This window comes from Aquarana catesbeiana, linkage group LG08, assembly GCF_042186555.1.
Source record: "Aquarana catesbeiana isolate 2022-GZ linkage group LG08, ASM4218655v1, whole genome shotgun sequence".
NCBI classification, from domain to species: domain Eukaryota; kingdom Metazoa; phylum Chordata; class Amphibia; order Anura; family Ranidae; genus Aquarana; species Aquarana catesbeiana.
Genome location: NC_133331.1, coordinates 252,887,653 through 252,913,577, shown reverse-complemented (window position 1 = coordinate 252,913,577; position 25,925 = coordinate 252,887,653). Strand labels below are relative to the sequence as shown.

The 25,925-nt window shown below is 44.1% G+C and overlaps 1 protein-coding gene across 1 annotated transcript in view; it reads right to left on the bottom strand.

Annotated features, from left to right (window-relative positions):
- Positions 1-25,639, bottom strand: part of TMEM176B (transmembrane protein 176B) — a 51,605-nt gene extending 25,966 nt beyond the window's left edge. The window contains exons 1-2 of the mRNA XM_073596996.1: positions 25,487-25,639; positions 14,487-14,694 (exon numbers count right to left, since the gene is read on the bottom strand). Of these exons, the coding sequence (XP_073453097.1) occupies positions 14,487-14,693 (207 nt within the window). The 5' untranslated portion in view covers position 14,694; positions 25,487-25,639. The remainder of the gene's footprint in view (positions 1-14,486; positions 14,695-25,486) is intronic.
- Positions 25,640-25,925: the final 286 nt, after the last annotated feature.

Here is a 25,925-nt window from a genome sequence, read left to right as displayed (position 1 = left end):
ACTATTTTTACTCTGCATTCCAAAGGCTGTTATTTTATTTTGAACATCTAACCAGCAGCAGAGGACTAGTAGCTCCTTCTGCTTATGTTTTCCCGCAGACAGGCTGGGAAAGATCTGGGTCATATACTTAGATTTTTTGTTTATTAAAATAATTACATTGCAATCATCCATATACTGGAAGAGAAAGGATAAGGTTTTAGTATCACTTTAAGTTTACATCCCACCTTAGACCAAAAAGAAGTAAACAGGGATTGACAAATCAATACTGTGGCTATGACTCGCACAGCCATGGCCACAGTTAAACTATAGAGCACTAGTCGCATCCAAAAAAGTGCAGAGAATTAGCCTTGATGTTTTGGAACTAGACAAAAAGGAAGGCAACACTACTAAAAACAAAGGAAACGCTGAGAACACCTGGGGCAGGAAAGAGCTTTGAGGTCTCAAAAACAACCTTATCCTTGTATAATACTAGAACAAAGTTGCAAGTTCAGACGACATCTTCCTATTTGAAGCAATTGCCACAAGACAAGTAGCCTTGCATGAAAAAAGCTGGGGAGAAAAATCCTGAATAAGTTTAATCAATGACTTCCATAGGGGTGATGGTAAGTAGGCAGCAGCTAGGACCGGCTTCGATGATCTTTAAGCACTGAAGTGGAAAACCTTATAGTTGTGAATTCCACCCATCCATGCTCTTCAAACCTTTGGATTTGGGAGTTCATTCGTCGCCATCTTTTTTGAAGGATTTGTCTCAGTGAGCTCCTCTTAAGCTGCATTGATTCCGGTGTGATGTTTCCCCTTGTGGAGCTGAACTTGGGTGCCCTCTCTATCTTTATGGAAAGATTTTAATGAAATTGTGAAATAAAACCTTGTATTTTTTTATATACAATTTACTCACTTTTCTTATTTGGGGCTATAGTTGGCAACTGTTAAAGTCCTATGTTCTATATATTTTTTTTTGATTATTGCAATAGTCTTGAATGAAACTGAGCACATGGGACAGCCTTGAAGGTGGTTACCATCAACCCCAGCGCCGTCATGCAAAAGCCGTAAAGGGGCGTTTTAGCGAATGCAACTCCCATACCATGGATCGAAACCACCTGAAGCTTATCCTGGGACAGGATAATGCATGCTAGGGCATTGTCCAGGTCAAAGCCCAGATACTCCAGGCAGCCCAATGGCTCCAGGGTCGACTGTTGCTCCAATTTGCCCGTGGGACTTTTAGGCCCCATTCACTCCTGAGTGTAGCGTTTTCAGGCAGAAAGTCACGCGATTTTGCCGCGTTTTTTACAGCGTTTTTGCGCAGGTCAAAAGGTCACCAATGTAAAAAGCTGAAAAACGCCCAAATCCGCCTAAAAAAAAAGTTTCAGGACTTGTTTTAGCTTCAGGCGTTTTGGAGCTTCTGGCTTCAGGCGTTTTGGAGTGGAGATGTGAACCATCTCCATAGAAAATAATTGATTATTTTTTTCCCCTCCAGCGTTTTGTAGCTTGAGGCTTCAAGCTACAAAATGCTCAGGTGTGAATGGAGCCTAAATGGGATGCGACACTCCTATTGATTAAATAAAATACTAATTTATTAATACATACAAGATCAACAGTAGCCACAGGCAGATGTCATATTGTCAGATTTGTGATGTTGTACATAATATATTACAGTCAGGTACAATTTTCCATAGAATAATCCATAGTAGGTACAAGAACGCATACCAGTGGCCCAATTTTGTGAAAACCGCTCACTTCCTCAGGGGTTGATGCAAACTTAAAACGAGTTGCAAAGGCAGAAGGTTTTTTTTTATCTTATTGCATTCTATGTAAAGTAAGCATGACTGCTTAAAGTGGATTGCAAAGTCTAGATAAAAACAAAAAACAATCTATGTTATACTTACCTGCTCTGTGCAGTTGGTTTTGCACAGAGCAGCCCAGATCCTCTTTTTAGGTCCCTCTTTGCTGCTTCTGGCCCCTCCCTCCTGCCGAGTGCCCCCCACAGCAAGCAGCTTGCTATAGGGCAGTGGTGGCGAACCTCGGCACCCCAGATGTTTTGAAAAATCTGAGGGTCAAGGAGTGGAGAGGATAAAAATGACTTCAATGGATGTGAACAAATGAAAGGGAAAGGCAAGGATTGCAAAGGATGGAACAGCTATTTTATAGCTTTGGCACATTGACAGGTACTCTTTATGGAGACATCAGTGGTCTATGAAACCCCAATGTCTCCCCTGCCTTCCAAAGCAGCTAATCGAGCACAGATCGTGATATCATCATCACTTATGGAGGAGATTGGGGAACAGATGTTCCTGCATCTTCTCCGTGTGAAGCTAGCCCAGGCTCCTGGGATGAATGCTGTTCTTTCTCTGTACTTTAACATTGATCAAGTGGCTGTAGAGCCGCCTGAATCACTTTAAAGAAATAGCCAATCGCTGGTTGTAAAATGCGATAACAAGCTCAACCGCAGCCATACACACACACACACACACACACACACACATACATACATACATACATACATACATACACACACACACAGCAAGGGGAAAAAAGTATTTGATCACCTGCTGATTTTGTATGTTTGCCCAATAAGAAATTTTTTTTTTTTTTTTTTTTTTAACAGTGAGAGACAGAACAAAAATATCCAGAAAAACATTTAAAAAAAGTTACAAAGTGATTTGCATTTTAATGAGCGAAATAAATATTTGACCCCTTCGCAACACATGACCCTTGTTGGCAATCACAGAGGTCAGACGTTTCTTGTAGTGGCCACCAGGTTTGCACCCATCTCAGGAGGGATTTTGTCCCACTACTCTTTGCAGATCCTCTCCAAGTCATTAACGTTTCGAGGCTGACATGTGGTAACTCGAACCTTCAGTTCCCTCCACATATTTCCTATGGGATTAAGGTCTGGAGACTGACTAGGCCATTTCAGGACCTTAATGTGCATCTTTTTGAGCTACTCCTTTGTTGCCTTGGCTGTGTGTTTTGGGTCATTGTCATGCTGGAATACCCATCCATGACCCATTTTCAATGACCTGGCTGAGGGAAGGAGGTTCTCACCCAAGATTTGATGGTACATGGCCCTGTCCATCATCCCTTTGATGCGGTGAAGTTGTCCTGTCCCCTTAGCAGAAACACCCCCCACCCCAAAGCATAATGTTTCCAGCTCCATGTTTGATGGTGGGGATGGTGTTCTTGGAGTCACAGGCAGCATTCCTCCTTTCAGGACAGCCGCCTTTGAGAGACCTCGGCTCCTACCTTCACAGGATACACCGCCTTAGCTTCAAGATTTAAGCCCCTCCCGCCCCACTGGACCCTCAGTCTAAGAGTCCATCCGGCCCACTGGGGAGACACAAGAACATGTCATACACATAACTTAATCCTCCTGACTGTTCCCCTGTCAGGGACTCCATTAGCATGTTGGGGAATTGAACCAGCAACCCCAGTGCTGCTAGACGGAGATGCTACCCACTTAGTCAGTGGGCAGCCTCCTTATTGCAAACACATTTTTCGGGTAGATATCGGTGCCGTCCTGAAAGACTCCTGGAAAAAGACATTACCGGTACAAAACTCTGATTTTCCCTAAAAATCTTTCAGGACAGCCACCTCTGAGGATAAACTAGCACTTAACCCTAGGGTGGGTCCACCGTTTGTAGGACCCCCTTTTCCCCCCCGAAGGTCCGATCCTCATCGATCCACAGGTCTAACCTGTAGTGTTTGGCAAAAAGGTGCTACGACCTTTTAACATCCAACTTATGTTCACCCACAGGATTCGAACAGAAAGTTGGCAAAATAATTTCTTGGCCTCTGTGAAACTTTGAGGCCACCCTAAAAAAACAAAACCTGGTACGGAAATATTTGTGGAAAAGAGGACCCCTGATTGGAAATGCCCTCTGCGTAGCAGCTGTTGAAAAAGTCTCCAGTAGATGGAGTGGGTTTCCCCTTTCCTGCTACTTAGCAGGGCCACCTCTCCATCCGAGAAGCTCTTGCCTTTAGCAATTCTTCCTCGGAAGCCATGTAGGGAGAATCCAACGCTCCACCTGGGGACAGCAGAATGGACCCCGAGATGAAGGTCCTCCCGGATTGGCAGTATCCAGGAAGGTTCCACACCAGATCGTACCAGCTTGGGAACCACAGCCTCCTGGGCCAATGCAGTGTAATGAGAATAGGAGACATAACCTTGGTTTGAAGATAAATAGAAGCGGGTCGTCCAGATGGGCATTTCAATAATCACCTATGAATCGCACGCTTTCCCTGGTTCTACTGTCAGCCCAATAAACTTTGGACAGCTCTCCAGCATGGGAATGTGCAGATAAGTGTCCCTCAGGTCTGATTGCCCTTAAGCAGTTTGGGGAGGGGGGATCAGAGACTGAGTCCATACGGTGGCTTCTGTAAGTTTCTGTTCCCCCAAGCCCTGAATTTAGGAAAGTCCCGAATCAGGAGTTATGTTTGACAGAGGAAGAACAGACCTTCTCTATATGAAGTGGCATGTTTGGGGTGCGAACCCAGAAACTCAGTGCTAGTAGGCAGAAATGCTAACCCATTAGCCACTGTGACTTTTATCCCTCTGGTCATGGAGTGATAATAGCTTCTACTCCTGGATTCCCAGGGTGGCATGGATGGCTCCCAAAAGATCCTCCACCTCCTCCAAGGAAGGCTCGTAGCGAGAGGGTCTAAAGGACTCATCGTCCAACCCCTCTACCTCTGACTCCACCTGGGAGCTTGAAGAAGGGCTAACTGGCTCCTCTACCTCCCCTTGAAAAGGAGGATTTCCTCACCGGGTCTTGCCATGCTTTGATGGCTTCCACCCAAGCTTCCATGACCGGGAACACCCTTTTAAAACAACATACTGATGTGGCATTGGTAACTAGGCCCTTGCCTATTTTCAGGATACTCTGCGGTTTACAATTCAAGCCCCAAGCAGGCGATTCTCTGTCCGAGACCAAAATTAAGGTTTGAGTGCTGCCAGTCCAGAGTGCCAGCCACTAAGCCACTGTTGATACAAAGTTTAGGATTTTTCAAGTAGGGTAGTAAGGCTGACGCTTTTTCCATGCAGCTTGGCAAACCAGCGATGAGCGGTCCACAAGAGCAAGGGAAAGGACAAGATTGTCTCTGTCCCATCCCTGCCCCTATGTGCGCCCCAAGGTAGAGTCTCAGGTGCCCTTCAAGAGCGGATCCATCCTCTTGTCCATGGGATCTCTCCCAGGTAAGGTCTGTATGCCTGTATGGAAACCTGATAGAAGGCTGCGTCCAGTCTGGGTACCCTACCGACTGACGGACCGTCCTCCGTGAAAAAGAAAACCTAGGCTTCGGGGCCCTTGAAAGGAAGGGTTTCCTCCCCAGATCTTGTTAATCTTTGATGGCTTCCACCAGACCCTCCTGGGCCGGGAACAACTTCTTCTGTTCCCCCAGGCCCTGATACATCTGGTCATGGAGCGATAGTGGCTTCATCTCCTGGATTCCCAGGGTGGTACGGATGTCTCCCAAGAGATCCTCCACCCCCTCGACGGAAAGCTTGTACTGATAGGGTCTAGAGGGCTCACCATCCAACCCCTCTCCCTATGACTCTACCCGGGAGCCTGAAGAAGCGCTAACTGGCTCCTTCTCAGCTTGTCACTAGTGCCCCCCCAATAGCGGAGGATAAGACTGCTGGGCAGGTGCAATACTCTGCTGAGCTGCCGGGGGGCCAGCCTGGGGCTGAACCCAACTGAAAAAGGGGGCAGGCTGGGCATTGCAGTTCCTCAGGCTTACTGCACAAAAGGGCATGCTGGGCATTGCAGTTCCTCAGGCTTGCTGCACAAAAGGGCATGCTGGGCATTGCAGTCCCTCAGGCTTGCTGCACAAAAGGGCATGCTGGGCATTGCAGTCCCTCAGGCTTGCTGCACAAAAGGGCATGCTGGGCATTGCAGTCCCTCAGGCTTGCTGCACAAAAGGGCATGCTGGGCATTGCAGTCCCTCAGGCTTGCTGCACAAAGGGCATGCTGGACATTGCAGTCCCTCAGGCTTGCTGCACAAAGGGCATGCTGGGCATTGCAGTCCCTCAGGCTTGCTGCACAAAGGGCATGCTGGGCATTGCAGTCCTCCAGCACACTTTTAAAACCAAATGTAAGGCCATACTCCTAAGCAGAGTGTCACCAGGAGTGTCCTTAGGACAAAACACCACCAAGGTCCCAGTACCACCTCCCAACCCCTCGACCAACAGAGGGGTCTACACCCATGGAGCTATGGGGTAAAAGGGAATACCCACCCCAGGATTCCTCTCACCTTAGTGGCTGGTGCTGACATTACCAGGAGTAGTCTGGGCCGCCTCTGCCTCGGACATCTCCCGCTGAGGATCGTGGTGGTCCCACCTTCCGGAGCCGCTCGCTGACATTTAAAGCGTTTACAGGCTCGCACTAGCCAGAGCCTGTCCCTCTCTCATAAACTGCGGCTGGAACTGAAAGCCTCGGCAGAAGTGCACACCCCCACCGGACGCGACGTCACTACTCCATCCAGCCTTGAGCTCCCTCCATGGCCACACAGAACACAGGGAGGAACGGTGCACCTCCGATGACACCCTCCCTGGACAGAATGAGAGCGGGGCCCCCGAAGCCTCTTCCCCACTCTCAGGAGAAGCTGGGGTGGCTAAATGGCAGACCTAACGGTACCTTGCCCAAGGCTCCGTCAACTGAAAAATAGAGAAAGGGAGAGCTTCTACCCCACAGTAAAAAAACAGCTTCAACCTCCCCAGTTGATCAGCCCTGGTTCCCAGCGATGTCTCCCCACCAGAGGAAAAACCGAAACCGAGGGTCAAGTGGGGCAGGAGGGACTTAAATCTTGAAGTTAAGGCGGTGTTTCCTGTGAAGGGAGGAGCCAAGTTCTCTCAAAGGTGGCTGTCCTGAAAGACGTTTAGGGAAATCAGCAGGGGATCATACAATGCGCGCGCGCGCACACACACATACATACACAAACACACACCAGTACATCATCACACTGGAAGGGTACTACTGAGATAAGAGACTGCTGGATCCACAGCTGGAACCATCCATTTTTCTGAAAGCCATCTTCAATTGGTTTTTACTGCACAAACATCTTGTCCAGATGCACCCAGCCCTTGTAAATTCCTCTTCGGTATGAAGATGCATCAGAAAGTACTTAGCTGGTTGGGGCACTTTCCAATTTTGTCACCTAGGGCCCCGAAGGTTCCAGTCGTGGGCTTTTGAAAAAAAAAAAAAAAAAAAAAAAAAAAAAAAAAACAACACCTTAGTTAGACTTACCGGTGACGGTATTTCTACGAGCCTTTCAGGACTGCACCTTGGAGAAAGCGCAGCTCCACCTCTTAGACAGGAAACACTGCGTGACAACACCCCTTTAAAAAGCAGCTGCTTCCACCATGCCGTCAGTTGTTACCGAGAAATCCTCCGACATGCTGGAAAATATAATCAGACAATTACCAGGTCTTATAATTCTACTTTACATATGATAACCAAGGGAGGGAAGTAGGCTGCTGTCCTGAAAGGCTCATAGAAATACCGTCAGCGGTAAGTCTAACTAAGGTTTTCTCCCTTCGCCTTTCAGGACAGCACCTTGGAGAGGATAACAGAGAAACTTACTTCAGGGTGTGACTACTGCCTGCAAAACCTTCCTACCAAATGATTGGTCCGAGGCTGATAGTAGATCCAAGCGGTAGTGCCTTATGAAGGTCGAAAAACTGGACCATGTGGCAGCCTTGCAGATTTGCTCAGGAGATGCCCCGGCCCTTTCTGCCCATGATGCCGCCACTGCTCGGGTAGAATGAGGTAATACCCCTTCCAGAGGTTCCAGACCCAAAGATTTGTATGCCTCTTTAACGGCCTGCTTGCTTTAACCATCTTCCAAGGGTGCTCTTGGAAGCTTTACCTCCTTTGTGAGTACCTTCCATTAAAACAAAGAGTGAAGATGACTTTCTGATTTCCTTTGTTCTTTCCAGATATTTAAAGCGGGAGTCCACCTATCTATGGTTTTTTTTTTTTGGAGTTCATTCACAAACTTTTCTTCTCATGATTATCTACTCACATGTTCTGTGTAATAAGTCCGCCTGTGTCCGATTTCGTTGTAAAGAATAACTTATAAAATTCACTGAAGGCGGTTTCCATCTTCATTGTGGGCATTTGAAGCCCACAAGCATGTATTTCCTGGATGCGGTGAATGCTGTGCTCCCAGCATTCACCGAGATGTTGTGATGACGCTGTTGCACAATGCATGCCGGGAAGCCTGAGACTAGCTCCCAGGGGACTGTGGGAGGTCTGGGAGAGGCTAGAAACACGCCTACTCCCATGGGAGGAAAACCAGGAAGTGCCAAGAAGAAGATTAGAAAAAAAAAAAAAAAAAAAAAAAGGTAATTACGGCGATTAAAATTTTTTTATACAGCATGTCAGCATCTAGGCAAGGAAGAGAATGCATAGAGATAATGTTCAAAATTTGGGTGGAACCCCGCTTTAAGCAGACACCTCCTGACATCAAGGGTATGGAAAGCTTCTTCTCCTGCTCCCGAAGGTAAAGGACAAAAAAGTAGGGAGAATGATTTCCTGTGTACGGTGAAAAACTGAAGCCACCTTTGGTAGAAATGCAGGATCCGTCCTTAAGACTACCCTATCCTGTAGACATCTCATAAAGGGCTCCTTAATTGAAAGGGCTTGTAACTCACTAATTCTACGTGCGGAAGTTACTGCTACCAGTAAAATAGTCTTTAACGTCAAAAAAACTTAATGATGCTTCTTCTATGGGTTCAAACGGTGCCTTAGTTAGTCCCTGAAGAACTAAAGATAAATCCCATTTGGGAAAACTAACAACAGGTCTAGGCTTTATTTTTGCCATTGCCCTAAAAAAATCTGATTATTAAAAAGGTTCCCCTGACAGGGTTCTTTCCAAAAAAACTGATAAAGCAGCTACCTGCGTCTTGAGCGTACTTGCTGCTAACCCCTTCTCCAATCCCTCTTGAAGAAATTCCAAAACTGAAAAAGTGGTATGAAAATCAAAGTTTTTACTGGAACACCAAGAATTATAGATCTTCCAGACTTTAAAGTAAATGTCTCTCGTCACTTTTTTTCTACTTGCAAGAAGGGTAGAAATAAGCTTCTCTGATAAACCCTTCTGTCTTAAGATTTGTTCTTCAGAAACCAAGCTGTTAGTTTGAGGTAAGCTGGATCTGGATGGAGAATTTGGCCCTGACTCAACAGGTCTGTCCTGATTGGTAATCTCCAAGCAGGTTTCACTGAGAGGTTCATCAAGGTTGAAAACCAGGGTCTTTTTGGCCAATAAGGAGCTATTAATATTAGCTCCGTGGACTCCAATCTGAATTTGGCTAACACCTTTGGTATCAGTTGAAACGGGGGAAAAGCGTAGGACAGATGGAAGTCCCACTTGTGAGCTAACGCATCTACTCCGAGAGCTTGATCCGGTCTCTGAAGAGAGAAGAAGACTGGTATCTTTGCGTTTTCCTGTTTTGCAAAGAGGCCCACTTGGGGATAACCCCAACTCTTGGAAATTGTTTCGAATAATTCCTGATTGAGAGACCACTCTGCTTCCCTTATTTCTTTCCTGCTGAGGAGATCTGCTAAGGTGTTTTCCGTCCCCTTCAGATGGACTGCTGATAGAGAGGCCACATTGTTCTCTGCCCATCTTAGGATCTGATGCGCTAGACCCATTAGGGTTTTGATTTTTGTGCCCCCTTGCTTTGTTAAATATAATACTGTCGTCATATTGTCTGACAATATTTGGACATGTTGTTTCACTAGAAATTCCCGGAGGGAGAGGAGGCTTAAGTGAACAGCCTTTAACTCTCTCCAATTTAAAGATCTTCTCGCTTCTGGTTTGGTCCAAACTCCCTGAATCGTTTTTTCTTCCAGATGAGCTCCCCATCCCCATGCGCTGGCATCTGTAGTCAGCCTTCTGGTTACCAGAAAGACCCAAGGAAGCCCTTTTGAAATGTTTCCTAGGTTCCTCCACCACCAGAGTGACCTTTTTGCTCTTGCCCCCATGTTGAATTTCTTCTCCAGAGGTTCCTGGTATGACCAATTCATCAGGATATCCGATTGCAGAGGACGGGCATGCAACCTGGCCCACTGTACCGAAGGAATTGCTGCTGTCAACAGTCCCAGAGCGGACATGGCTTGTCTTACAGAGATCTCTGCGTTGGATTGAAGTTTTTTCAGGGTCAACTGCATCTTCTCTATTTTCTCCTGGGGTAGAAAAATGCTCTGTTCTATCGAGTCTATTTCGTACCCCAGAAACCTTACCCTTTGAGATGGAATTAAGTTTGACTTCTGAAGATTGAGAAGCCATCCCAAACCTCTATGATGTGTTTGAACTGTCTGTAGGTTGACCTCTACTTGACCCTTTGAGTCTGCAAACAGTAGCAGGTCGTCCAAATAGGGTACTATTGAAATCCCCTTCAGTCTCAGGGGCTCCAAAGATTCCGCCATCACTTTTGTGAATACCCTGGGAGAAGAGGAAAGACCGAAAGGCAGAGCCCGAAACTGCAGGTGCCAAATCTCCCCCCCCCAAGATTGACTGCAAGACGCAGGAACCTTTGTGATGGGGGAGCTATTGGTATATGGAGATAGGCATCTCTCAAATCGATGGAAGCCATATGACATTTGGGGGTTAGCAAGTTCCTCACTGAGAAAATCGTATCCATCCTGAATTTTTTGTATTTTATGGATCGATTTAGAACCTTCAAACTGAGAATCAGGCAAAACTTTCCTGATAGCTTTTTGACCAGAAAAATGTGGGAGTAAAACCCCTTCCCCTCTTGATCTTTCAGAACCTGGGAAATGACCTTCTGTTGCATCAGTTCCTGTAACAGAGACTTCATGGCCAGAGCCTTTTCCCGATCCTTTGGCAGGTTTGTGATGTAAAACCGATTTGGGGGGCTTTGTGAGAATTCCAATTGCCTCTGCTGTACCGTTTTATTCTTCTGTGTGACAGCTTTCTTATCTGCTGTCCTGTCAAGGACAGTCTCAAGTTCTGGCCCAAACATCAGGTCTCCTGAAAAGGGAATTCGGCACAGTTTTACTTTAGAAGCTGAATCCCCTGTCCAGGTCTTTAACCAGAGTGCTCTTCTTGCTGAGTTAACAAGCGCAGAGGACCTGGCTGACATCCTGATAGATTCTGCAGAGGCATCTGCCATATATTTTACTGCCTTAAGCAGGGTAGGGAAGGACTCCAATAAGTCTTTTCTGGAGGTACCTGCCACAACATGATTTTTAAGTTGATCTAACCAACACTCCAGATTCCTAGCCACAACTGTAGCCGCCATTGCTGGCTTAAGATTAGCTAGAGATGAGTCCCAGGCTTTCTTCAGTAGCCCATCTGCCCTCTTATCCATAGCATCTTTGAGAATAGCCATGTCCTCAAAAGCTAAATCAGTTTTCCTAGATACTTGAGAAAAAGCAGCGTCTATCTTTGGTTTTTTATTCCACAACAGTTCCTCATTCTCCTCAAAAGGAAACCTCCTTTTGAGGGCTTTAGAAAAAAAAAATCCTTTCTCTGGATCCTTCCATTCCTTTTTAATAGTGTCTGTTAACACTTTATGCACAGGGAACACCCTGTGTTTAATTTCCTCCAGCCCCAGGTACATCTTGTCATGCACGGACAGCTGAACTTTTTCTTCCTGGATCTCCAGGGTAGTATAAATTGCCTTGAGTAATTCATCCACCTCCTCAAGTGAAAGCTTATATCTAGATGATCTTGACTCTTCTTCCACCTCCTCCTCCTCTGAATCAATGGTTGAGGGTGGAATGCTTTCCCTTTCCTCCTCCGACTCACTTTCCACCTGTCTGGAAGTGGACTGAGGGAAACTGGAGTGAGAACTCTGCTCTTGGCTGGAACTCTGGCCGCGCTTTACAAGGGAACGCACTGTCCCTAGGGCCTCTGCTAATTCCTTCCTCACAGAAGATAAGAGCTCTTTGCACTCTTGTGAGGATTCTTCTTTTACTAAATCCACAATGCAGGATTTGCACAGTGGTTTGGGCCAAGAGTCCCTTAAAGGATTTTTGCATGAGGGGCACTTTCTCCCTGTTCTCTCTGATTTGGCAGTAGCTTTCTGAAACAGAGAAACAAAAAAAAGCCAGGTCCTTAGAACTAAGGCTTCAGAGAAAAGTAGTACCTCCAGCCAACACCCTAAGTGCCCAGAGTCTCACTCCTTTGCTGAACTGCTAATGGAAACTGTTACCCCATAGCAGACAGCAGCAGGTTTTGAATAACCACATAAAAAGATAAAACACCCAGTGATATAAAAGGAAAGAGGTGCCACCGCACCTCTCCTACCTGGGCCTGGCCGGGAACCTGGGCGCCTGCATCCGCCATTGCTGCTGACGATTCTGCTGTCTCCATAGTGCAATCCGCAGCTGCTGCACTGTGTACTAGGCTCCATGTGCCAAACAAAAGGAAGTCCCGGCCAGAGGACCCGCCCCTTCCTCCTGCGTTCCAGCAGCAGGAACCAATCGCTGCTACGCCCCGCCGGAAGTCTCCTCCCACCGGAACTGACATCACCTGCTGTCCGGGATTCGGCGCCGCCATGCAGAGGCCTGGCATGGACGCTCTTACTGAGCACAACCGCGACCCCCCGAACACCCCGGGTGGAAAACGTCCGGCAGACCATTACTCCTGTGAGCCGGAGAAGGAAGGGACACCGGAGCTGGGAAGGAGCTGGGCTGGTCTGAGTAAGCGTGGAGGTCCTGCCAAAACCCTCTCCTTGGAGAGAGCGCAGCCCCTCTGGTTCCCCAAGCAGTGCTTCCACCATGGCGGAGGAAACACTAAAACTGACGGCATGGTGGAAGCAGCTGCTTTTTAAAGGGGCGTTGTCACGCAGTGTTTCCTGTCTTAGAGGTGGAGCTGCGCTCTCTCCAAGGTGCTGTCCTGAAAGGCGAAGGGAGAAAAAGTGGAGAGAGGTGAAACTCAGAATGCAGCACCTGTGGAAATGGGGACCTGGACTGTTTACGTTTGTCCCGCAGTAAATCCTTACTGATATCTAGTTGTTTCAGTGGAAAATGCATCCATAAATGCCTCATTGGACACAAAAAGGTACCTGGGAAAGAAGTCCCTGTAGGAGCAAGTAAAAAACCAGATGAGGATAGGATAAAGAGCCAGCCTGTTGCCATAGAATTTAGTTTGTGGAAATAAAGCGCTCTAACAAGAATGTGGGAGTTTTGTCCCTTGGACCCTATCCCCATGATGCCATATCTGATATGCCCACTGTGCCCATAAGGGTGCACTACTCAGGGTTACTGGATCAAGAAGGGAGGAGTAACCTCAGTGTCCCACCATCTGGAGGCCAAAGGTCCCTCTGTGGGCTGTGCTGAATATAACGGAGCTGCGTAGTACAAGTCTTGCTCGTTTGATGTCCAGTTGCGAAAGTGAATGAATCCGAGATGAGGCCCACACATGCACAGTGTACCCTCTTGGCCATGCCAGCAAATGCAGACAGGACACATCTGCAGCGTCAATGCTGAGCTGTGTAAAGGCACTTGATTGGCACCCTCGTGTCCCAGGCTAAACAGTGACAGCATGTCCAGCGTCATGTCACTAGGCCAGGAATGTAAACCAATGGTGCCAACCGACCTGGACACTGCAGCTCACATGTGTAGTGAGGGAAAAATTTCAGATCCCGCCCCTCATACAGCCCAGAGGCAGGGAAAAAGCACTGGAAACCTCCCCCCACAATAGGGGTTACTTATGTGGCACATAGCAGGGCCAACAAACCAATCAGTCTTTACTTTGTCCTGGTCAGGCATACCCTGCAGGGTCTTCAGCAGACCATAGCTCGGGATCTGTACAGCATTCCGCCAGCTAACTCAAGCAAAGCATTAACCTGGCAAGGTGAGCCCCACATGCAAGATTTAATGCCATTTACAGGCCTTCCCCAATCTTACCACTGGGATATGGGTACAGACCTCCTGAAATTGTAAGGGTCCTGGTTTGTAGGGACCAATCCAGAAAACTGCTGCTATTGAGCACTAAGAATCAGCAAAAGTAGTTGTAGAGGATTTCTTAGTAGAAAGACTATCCCAGCAGAGAGCAACAGGTCCATCACCTACGACCACCAGCAAAAAACAGACATTGCTGGGAGCTGGAGGGCTGCCTGGGTCAAGCTTTGCTTTTTGTGTCCAATCATCTTGAGGTGGAACACAACCCAATAATCTAAGAACTCATTTTCCGAGGAATTGTTAAGTACATACTTCTCTTTGGCATGCTTATCTCCTTACAGTCTCTTCAATGTAAGGAAGGTGTGTGGCTTAAATCTTGACTTGGGTAGAAGTCCATGCCTCATATACAGTCTGGGGTTAGGATCCAAGAATGCTGCACAGAGATCATTTTAAAGATTAAGCCCACTATGTGCTTGCTCTTCAGAGCTGCTGTTACCTTAGAAACATTTTAGACCAGCTTAGGTTCCTTTTTAAATGTGCTTTTTTTACTACCATTACGATTTACCATACGAAAAGAGAAAGAAAAAAAAAGTAAGAACGATCCAATAAAGTACTTACGCCAACCCCTAGATATACTCCGGAAGCAGGCTCTCTAGCTGGCTGGACACATGGTCCATCTTTTTTCACCAGTCTGACACTCTTGATGGCATCTAGCAGGCCGTCCATGCAGGACCGCTGGTTAATGTTGATATTTATGACTGTTCCCTCGGGGGTCTCACAGGAGACTTTCTCATCCCCCATCTTCACAGTACTGACTGCTACCATCCTGTGCCAACGTAAAAAAAACAATGAAATTGCCAGTTAAACAAATCTTGGACAGTGTAACATGTTGAGTACAATACAAGTAAATAATTTAGATTTCTAAAATTAGTTATGTATTCTGATTTTGGCAGAGAGGCAGCTATGTGCGCATTTATGCACAAAAACGTAAAAAAAACAACAAAAAAAAAAAAAAAACACAGAGCATAACTTCAAAACAGATGCATAAACATGCACGGCATTCAAATCTGTAGGACGTAAAGTGCATTTTACGCACTTTATTGAAAATGCATGTCTGCATTAAGGCCCTGTTTAAGCCTAAATGATGCTGCACATTGCTGTTTTTTGTATCATTTAGTAGTGCATTTTTTAACAGGCTTCCTCTGCTCCCAAAAAAGCTCATGTACCAAATTTCAGCAATGAAACAGACGCATTTGCCATTGCGTTTGATAAATCACAGGCAGAATTGCATGATCATAAGTCACTCAGGAGTGAACGGGGCCTCATACAGAGATGAAAAAAGATTCAGCCTGCAGCAGGATATAGAGCTACAATTTCACAAAAAAAAAAAAAAAAAAAAACACATCATATCTAAGACATATTTTACTGATCATTTATGCAGGAATTTTTTGTCATAAAAACCTTGTGTATATGATCAGAGTTTATTTTTTTTATTGTTGTATGTACAACCTTACTCAGGATCTGTTTGCCAGCAAGATCCTGCGTATAACCAGCAGTAAATTGCATCCATGTACAAGTTCTGCTATAAGTGGACCTATAAGGTATTGAAACCCCATCCCAAGAGCACATATAACATATATAAAACGGAAGTAAATAGGGGAAAGAGCCAAAGAACACATGGAGCATATGAACCAAAGCATCCCCACAATTCTGAGTAGGCACTTGGTTGCTGTCCAGCTAAAATGTAGGACATTAGCAATCCTGTTACATGCCCCCATATACACCAGTGGTGATCAACTTTCCAGATATGGGGGGGGGGGGTGTCTTATCTGTGGACCCCATCACCACCAAAGGGCCATACATAAAATTCAGTGAATATTCATTATCAGAGACAACAGAATATAGCCAAAGACTATGGACATGATACAAGAGATTGTCAGAGACTGAACATGCTATAGGAGTTGGATACTGGGGACATCCTTCAAAAGACTAATAAACTGGAGACATATTACATGAGGCTGCTAGAAATCACTACTATAACAGGGCAATAGGGAAACAGATTAGTGACTTCAGGGGGCCTAAGGGATGCAAAACAGTGCCAAAGGGCCACATGCGGCCCTCAGGCAGCAGGTTAGGCCTCAAGGACATACACTGTCACTCATGTGAAGTTAGGAGCCAGCCTGGCTGTCCAGAGTGGTGCTTCATTGTGCAATGGGTGTACTTTCACAAACACAGAACGCAAATGACGGAGGCAATAGCTGCACACCCAAGGCATATCAACAGGTAAAAACTATTTCCATGGTATACTAAGGCATATTATGTTACCTTTCTTCAACTTTTACTTAGCCCTATGTGTAGTTACTTTCATTCTATAGCTAAGGGAGGTCAGATTCCCCCAAAACCTTTGCTGGCTCATATCACGGTACACGCAAAGGAAGGCAAAGACTCAACGTTAGCATAGAATTCTCGCCCAATATCGCTGTTGAACGCAGACATTAAAATGCTGGTTAAGATACTGGTGAATCGCCTAAAACACCTTATGCCATCCTTATCAAACATGATTCATTGTAGGCCATGAAGCAAGAGAATTCCCTCAGAGCTATTCGTCTTATCCACTGGTCCCGCACTTGCTCTGAACCTAGGCCATACCTCATTTTATCTACGGACACAGAAAAAGCATTTGACGGTGTGGACTAGTCTTACCTTAAGGGCAGTTTTGGAGACTCTGGGGCTGGGACCGCATACGTTAGCTTGGATCTTGGCTTTGTACTCGGGCCCCCAGGTCAAGGTTAAAGTTAAAGTTAAAGTGGATGTAAACCCTCACATACACCCTGTGAAGTGAACAGCCTCAGATAATACACAGATGAAACAAATCTCCCTACATAAGTTTTACATGTATATCTGCTCTCTTTCCCTTTCTACACTCTTTAGAAAATGCACATGGTGCTAGAAATTTTTCTTCCTGTTTCAGCAGTGGGAGGAGAGTCTGGGCATATATTGTGTGTGAGCCGATTTGAGGAAATGCACACACCATCTCCACATAGGCAGAGGAATGAAGAAACTTGCAGAACTGTGAATAGACAAGTTCTCTGATAATCTATCCCCGACACAAATTTTCCAACTGCCTTCATCTCCTTTGTTGGAGAGCTTGTTAGAAGTTATCATGCTGATAACAGAGGAACGGAGCAGCAGAAAGAAACAGGACTTCGGGCATTGGAGAGGGGTAAACACTACAGATATCTGTGCCCAGGTCAGATTTCATGAATAGGGTTTAGATCCACTTTAATTTGCTACTCTCTCCTAAGTTCCCGATCAGGAATGGCATGAAACAGGGATGTCCCCTTTCGCTCCTCCTTTTCACGCTGGTCTTAGAACCATTGCTACGCTCTGTGCGGGTTAATCTGGATATCAGGGGGCTATGTGTAAAAAGTTGTGTAAATTTTGAGTGGCTGACAGCGACACCTTTGGGATCGCAGATAAGACCTCTGAGCGTCAGTGAGCGCTCCCAGGTCTCATTCTCACTGTACCCTAGCCGTCACCACTACCGCTTCCTTAAATTTACTCTGAATTTCTTATTATGTTTTGGATTATATTTATACAGCCATATATTTTTTTTGTATATGGGTTTGGATCCTGAAGAAGCACGATGAGTGAAACGCGTTGATCTAGCACGCCTTCACTACACATTTTATGCGATAGCTGCCTATATGGCTTGCAATGATGTTCATTACACATATTGAAAACATATATTTTATTATCGTTTTTTTAAATCTTTGTAAAAAAAGGAGCCTGGATCTTATTGGTATTGTGTTTTGACCCCTATTTTGGCACAATCAACGTCCCATTATATGCTGTTCCTCCCCCTTTAAGGGGCTTGAAAGGAAGTCATTTTTTTTTTTTTAATGTCAATAGTGATGGTGCCTCTATAAGTGTATATTTATTAACTTTATGCACATAATGATGTATCTAAATTAGGGCATAATCACTTTCAAACTGAAGATTTATTTCAAGTGTTACTGAACCCACAACAGTAAAATCAGTCTGTATATGCAGTAAAGCATGCTTATTATACTCACTGTGGAGCCTAAGGGGTTAATCCTCTGCATGGTGTATAAATGCTATGTGATCCCGTCTCTCTGATCCTCCTTTTCAACTGACTCCAACCCATCTCCTGATGGAACAGAGCATTAGGGGACAAGCTGCACTAAGCTCAGTTTGGTGTGTATTGCTAGAGATGAAGACTGAATGAACTACAAGTCAACATCCATTGCAGCTGTCAGCTTGTAGTTCTCAATGAACTACCTTGGGGCTGTGGAGCACTGTGGTAGTTCATTGAGTCTTCCTGTCAGCGAGTATCGGCTTGCCCGTATGTGATGTACGGGCAAGCAGATACACTGAAAGTATGCAGGAGACCTGCAGGACATTAAACATCTGCTAAATCGCTGGTGCAATGCTTTACAGGCTCCTATCACAAACATTTTTTTTTTTTTTTTTAAATGCACATTTTTTACCTGCAAAAAAAAAAAAAAAAAAAAGGATTTATTCCATTTTGTAGAAAGGTGACCTTATCCTTTAACTTACCTGGACTCATAGTGGCTAGTGGAAAAACAGTGGAATAATTAAGGATCCATGACATTTAGAAGGCATTTGTGGGTAAGTTCTACAGAATCCCTCAATATCCCTATACAACTTATTTTACCAATGGACCTTTCCAAACCTCTAACCTCCCTCCCCCTGCTATAACATGAAATGGCTCAAACCTGGCAATCGACTTTTCAATCTTTGATGCACTGAATTTGCAGGTAAATTTTCTGATACCCGAAGTGGTCCGTCCCCCCCCCCCCCCTTTTTTTTTTTTTTTTTTTTTTTTTTTTTTACTGTGGCTTTGACTGCACCCTCAATGAGCACTAAAGCCTAGTATACACAATGAGATTATCGGACGAATGATCATCTGGGTTTTTTTTTTTTGCACGCTAGTCTCCACATCGAAAACAAATAGGTTACTAAAGTACGAAAATTCTCGTACGATAGAATAAAAATTCGTAAGTGATGTAGTGTATTTTTATTGTATTTTCGGACAAACTAAAATGAAAATCGTACGATCTGGTATCATGAAAAAAAGTTACGTTTATCCCTTTGAAAATTTTCAGACAAAAGAGGTGTACTAACAATCAGATTATCATACAATCACTTTAAAAGCGGTGTTTTTTGTACGATATTCGGATCATGTGTACGAGGCTTTAGCCTAACTCTTTAAGGTTTCTTTAGGCCTCTTGCACACTGCAGCTTGAAAAAGCTCAGTACAGCTTTTTTTTTTTTTTTTTTTACTGAGCTAAATTACAGCCCATTAATTGTAATGTGCCTATGCACACAGACACGTAAACAAGCGCCGTGCATTCTTCAGTAAAAAAAATACAGAAAATCAGCATTTTTGGTCAGTAATTTACGCCTCATGTCCATTTACATACCGCAGAACAACAACGCGAGAATAAATTTGCGTGAAAATGTGCAACCACGTATGCATGAAAATACATACAAAAAAAAACATCTGAAAAGTAGATGCTCAAACAGGAGTATCATGTGCAAGAGGCCTTACAGTATGACAAAATCTTTATAGTGTTCGTTAACAAGAAGGTGTAGCCCTTCAAGAACTTTACCCATTTGCAAACAATAGGGTGATAGCTTCCTTACATTTCTTAGAAGCATGACGGCTATAAAATGACAGCTGTCCTATGGGATAATTGTGAGGAACGAAGGTCTAGGTTCTGTTTGTTTTTAACCACTTCAGCCCCGGAAGGATTTACCTCCTTCCTGACCAGAGCACTTTTTGCAATTCGGTACTGCGTCGCTTTAACTGACAATTGCGCGGTCGTACGACGTTGCACAAAAACAAAATTGACGTCCTTTTTTTCCCACAAATAGAGCTTTCTTTTGGTGGTATTTGATCACCTCTGTGGTTTTCATTTTTTGCGCTATAAACAAAAATAGAGCGACAATTTTGAAAAAAAAACGCATTATTTTTTACTTTTTGCTATAATAAATATCCCCCAAAAATATATAAAAAAAAAAATTTTTTTCCTCAGTTTAGGCCGATACGTATTCTTCTACATATTTTTGGTAAAAAAAAAAAAAAAAAAAAAAAATTGCAATAAGATTACTGATCAGTTCGCGCAAAAGTTATAGCGTTTACAAAATAGGGGATAGTTTTTTGGCATTTTTATTAATAATTTTTTATTTTTTATATTTTTATTTTAAATGGCGGCGATCAGCTTTTTTTGTCGTGACTGCGACATTATGGCGGACACATCGGACATTTTTGACACATTTTTGGGACCATTATCATTTATACAGCATTCAGTGCTATAAAAATGCATTGATTCCTGTATAAATTACACTGGAGGGGTTAACCACTAGGGGGCGGGGAGGGGTTAAATCAGTACTAGGGAGTGATTACTAACTGTCAGGGGGGATGGGCAGTGTGTGACGTCACTGATCTCTGCTCCGATGACAGGGAGCAGAGATCGAGTGACACTGTCACTAGGCAGAACGGGGAGATGCTGTTTACATCAGCATCTCCCCGTTCTTCCTCCCCGTGAGGCGATCGCGGAGCTTGCCACGGGCGCACGCGCGCACCCGCTGGCCGCCTCTTAAAGGGCAACGTACAGGTACGTGATTTTGCCTGTACAAGCCCTTCTGCCACAGTATATGTGCGTGAGGCAGTCGGCAAGCGGTTCAATTTTTTTTTTCCCCTTTACAATCACTTAAAGATATTATAGATTTTTTTTTTTTTTTTTTTTTTTTTTTTATAAAACAGAACTTACAGGCACCGGATGTTTGTTCTTTCGCCCGGGCACTGGATGAACTTAGAGAAGGAAGATTTTATTGTGGCCGGACCCTAATTGACCAAAGTTCATTTTCACTTTAACACTTCCCACCTATATGAAGTCCTGGGCTTTGAGTGGGGATATCTGAATGATGCCTGCAGCTATACAGGCATCATTCAGATATCCTTTTTTTTCCCACTGGCGATTCCCTGCACAGTAAGGCCCCTTTTTCACAGACGTTCTGATTTTTTTGTTCAGTCACATTTTTTTCTTGTAAAAATACAGATCAAAAACGGATACGGATGTCAATTTTTACATCCTTTTTCTAATCCGCTGACATCTGTTTTTTTTTTCCTTTTTCTTCTTTTACATTCAGCTGTCAGTGGGGAACAGCTGATGACTCAGTTGTTAAGGTCGCAGCGGCCGGTGTAGCGTCACATATGGCGACCCATCACATTTGGCTACCCACTGGAGTGCACATGCGCGACGCCGCATGCATTCCAACACTTCTACGACGAAACAGCACACTAAAACCGTCAGATAGTATGACGGAACTCAAGAGAGAGTATCACAGCTCCAGGTGGGTGAGATCAGTGTTTAAATGTGCACTTCACCGTAACAGACATCACCAGGCTCAGCTTCCCAAGGAGTGATCTCCACTTCCTGGTTGTGAATCAAGCTGCGGTGGAGCGCAGACGTCACTTTCGGCGTCGTGTAGGCCACGCGGGAAGCTGAGCTGGCTGATGTCTGTTACGGTGAAGTGCACATCTAAACACTTCCTTTGATGTGCTTTGTTAATTGCAGTGTTGATGTACGTATTTTTATTGTAGGGGGGGGTTCTCTGTGTGATGTGATGGGCTTTTAATCAATAAATAGGATTACGCTATGTGCGCTTTTTTGTTGTTGATTCATTTTTGAGCTCTGATCATCTGTGAATCCTCCGGAGTGGTGTTGGCAGCGGCTTGTGGCTTGGATGTTTATTTCCTTGGAGGCTCATTATTACTTAGCTCTGGTGAGTTTAAACCCCTGAGGGGAGTGTGTTCTCACATGGTGAAACTGGAATGACCGGTGGAAGGTGCACACTGAGACTCTGTATTATGATCACTTATGAACACTTTGTGAACTACTTTTTAAACGCCTCACCACTCTCAAAGGACTTTTGTGTGAAGTTGGCCACATGCATGTTTATTTCAGCTCAACATTAGCGCTGTTTTTAGTGTGATATTATAGTCTAATGTATTGATTATTTTATACCACTGTTCATTATGATTTATCTATGTTTTTAAACGGCTGCTTTTTTACTATCTGGATTCCGTACCTTGTGTGTGTTAGCAAATTGGTCGTTTTTTTCATCATTATCTTCAGTTTAATTTATTGTTTCTGCTTTGGAACTGTAGGGCCCGTAGGAACACCTTTGTATGCATGAATGTATGTTTTTCCTCCGTCAATGGATGAAAAACGGACATACAGAACGGCCATGTGAAAGGGGCCTTAGGCTTCATGTATGCTGCTGCTAGTTATTTTTATATCTGCCCAACAACAAATTGGCCAAAAAAAAAAATGCAAAAACGCACATCGCGGCAAAATCACGTGTGCAAAAATCAAAACGCACAGCAAAAAGCACTGTAGAAACAGATCAAAAGCAAACTGCATAGGTGTGTATCGAGCCTTATGTACTTATTTACTGACACATAATCAGACACGTAGGATGGACTTGTGTCTTTTTTCAACCTCACCTACTATGTAACTATGGTAAACGGACGTTTAGGAGCAGTTGGGCATTTTTCTCAGCTGCCCCTGAAATCTCCTCTAGGTTATCTTATCAGTACATGTACACAGGGTCGTTAATAGTCGTTTCTAAGCAGTTGAATCTAGAAGCATTTTTTTGAAAAAAAAAAAAAAGTCAGGTCAGTGACTTAAGTCCATCGTGGCAGGTTTCCTTTCAGGGTCCAGTCACACTTCTCCATTTCTATACATTGTGAGAAATTTGAATGGGGTGCATGAACAAAAAAAAAAAAAATAAACAAACAACCTGACATGCAGCAATTTTTCTAATGCAACGCACCACAATGTGTGGCGGGGCATTACTATGTATTGCGCTGCACTTCAATGTGTATTGGAGCAGCACTGCCTTAGTACATAGTAGGTGAGGTTGAAAAAAAGACACAAGTCCATCAAGTCCAACCTATGTGTCTGATTATGTGTCAGTAAATAAGTACATAAGGCTCCATAGACACCTATGCAGTTTGCTTTTGATCTGTTTCTGCAGTGCTTTTTGCTGTGCGTTTTGATTTTTGCACACGTGATTTTGCCGCGATGTGCGTTTTTGCATTTTTTTTTTTGGCCAATTTGTTGTTGGGCAGATTAAAAAATACAAATTGCTGCAAAAACACATTACATGCTTTTCTGCAGCTTCTCCATTGATGTCTATTGAACCAAAAAAAGCACCTTTTTTTTTTTTTTTTTTTTTTAATGCAAAAGTCCCTGACCCTTTCCAAATACCCAGCGGCTAAAAAAAAAAGCATAGATGTGAATGTGTTCCATAACCATGTAAATGAACTGTAGTGCGTTTCTGCAAAAAGCACCAAAAAACACATAGATGTGAACCAGGTCTAAGACGTTTTGTAACATAATGGGGGTTAAAAAAAACACTAAAATTAACCCATTACAAAAAAAAAAAAAAAGCAAATAATCACTACTGTAAGGGATTCATTTTTTTTTTACTGTAGAAGTTTGAAAGTAATATTTACAGTAGCGATTAGCTCTTTGTACTATAAAGGGCTCATTTCAGTTTTGAACCCCATTATGTTACTGGCCGTTAAATCGATTCATTTCCTAATCGATTAGTTGCCGATTAATTGTTTCAGCCCTAGGTGGGTGTAAATGGAGTTGAGTGCGTTTACACCCACCTACCTTCAGGTAGGTAGGGATCTGTCCTCTACTGTTTAGGCACAGTGGATCGGAGGGTAGTCAGCAGTAAAACGGACAGCAGACTCCATTTACTCCCGGCTGCCCATAGAGCAGAGTGGGCTCTGTCCGTCTCACCTGAACAGAAGGACCATTCATTCCCATGGACAATCAGGTGTAAACGGACTTGCTTCCGTTTACACCCACCTACCTGTGGGATCGATAGGTTTTTTTGGGGTTTTTTGCAGACCCTAAGGGAATCCATCCTCTTCTGTTTAGGTGGAGCGGATCAGAGGTTAGTCAGGTGTAAATTAGCAGCAGAATCGGTTTACTCCCAGCCCCCCATAGAGCAGAGCGGGCTCTGTCTGTGTCTAGGCCAGGGGGTCACAAACTGGCGGCCCTCCAGCTGTTGCGAAACTACAAGCGCTGCACAAACTGTTGGCGCTATATAAATCCTGTATAATAAATAATAATAATAATAATAATAGTACTACAAGTCCCACGCACCCAACCACTACCTGCCTGGAGTTTGCATGTTCTCCCTGTGTTTGCGTGGGTTTCCTCCCACACTCCAAAGACATGCTGGTAGGTTAATTGGATCCTGTCTAAGGCTCGATTCACACCTATGCATGTTGCTTTTGAGCGTTTTTGGAGTTTTTTTTTTCATGCTTGCCACGTTTTTGAGCAGCGTTTTTGCTGCGTTTTTGCCGCGATTTGCGTTTTTTTTTTTTTTTTTTTACAGTTTTTTTTTTTACAGTCTAAAAAAAATTAAAAAAAAAAAAAAAAAAAAAACGGCAAAAACGGTGCAAAAACGGTGCAAAAACGGTGCAAAAACGGTGCACTTGCGTTTTTGATGCTTGTCCATTGAATTCTATTACATGCAAAATGCTGCATTTTGCATGAAAAAAAGTCCCTGACCCTTTCCAAAAATGCAGAGAAACAAAAAGGCATTGATGTGAACATGTTCCATAGGAACCCATGTTAAAAAATTCCCGTGCATTTCTGCAAAATGCAAAATGCATCAAAAAAACGCGCTAGTGTGAATGGAGCCTAAATTGTCCCTAGTATGTATGAATGTGAGTTAGGGACCTTAGATTGTAAGCTCCTTGAGGGTAGGGACTGATGTGAATGTACAATGTATATGTAAAGCGCTGCGTAAATTGACGGCGCTATATAAGTACCTGAAATAAATAAATGAAGCATTGAAAGACTGACAGTTACAAGCATGAATCCCAAGGCAGGGGCATGATGGGACTTGTAGTTTTGCAACAGCTGGAGGGCCACCAGTTTGAGACCCCTGGTCTAGGCTGTGGGTACTAAGCGGGACACGGACCCGTCACCCCGCTGATCAGAGCGGGGGGGGGGATCTGTGGGGTGATCCCCAGCTAATCGGAACTGAATCTGCCCCATGTGAAACCACCCCCTCTATCCAAAACAAAAACTAAAAAAAAAAAAAAAAAAAAAAAACAAAAACAAAAAAAACACAACAAAAAAAAAAAAAAAAAACAACAAAGTACATAATTAAAAAGAACAAAAAATAAAACAAAAAAGGAAACAAAAACAAAAAAAAAAAAAAGAAAAAGGAAGGAGGCCAAGTGAGAAGTGAGAATTGAAAAAAGTGTGACCTTTTCTTCTATGTGGGAGACCTCAGTACTTCTCAGCACCAGACATACAGATCACAGCTCCCATCCTCCTCTATGACAAGTCTCTGATAGGATTGAATGTTATATGAACACAAACTCTTCTCATTTCAGATTCTTCTACAAAGCCCAACACCATAAAGTTTCTATCTCCTGATTTAGTAAGAATTCCCTTTCTAGAAGAAGATATGCAGAGCAGAGAAGGAGTCGTGTCTAATAAGAAAGGAGACGTGGACGATGCACTTACTTGCTGCGTATTTCTCCCACACTCTACTCTGCTCTGTGTCTCTGGCTGGAATGAGATCAACACACAGAGGGAGGGGGAGGAGCCTTGTATAGGGAGGGGTGGATGGGGGAAGAGAACTTCCTGTTATGACATCCTGGTCTTCAGGTGCTCAAAACATTTATATTAATGCTATGAAGCCAGGTTACCATTACAGGTTATCCATTTACTAACATTGAATGACTTGCCATTTCCTGTGTTAATGTGAGGAAAACACATCTCTTCCAGCACTGTGAGCTCTCTATGACTGCTCTGCCTGTTTCTATGTCAGATCTGCTCACTGCCCCTGTACCAGGACATGACTCGGGTCACATATGAGCGGGTCGGGAACAAGTGCATTATCCTAACCCACACAGATACAAGCTGCTGTTTAATTAGAGTTATTAACCACTTCAATACCGGG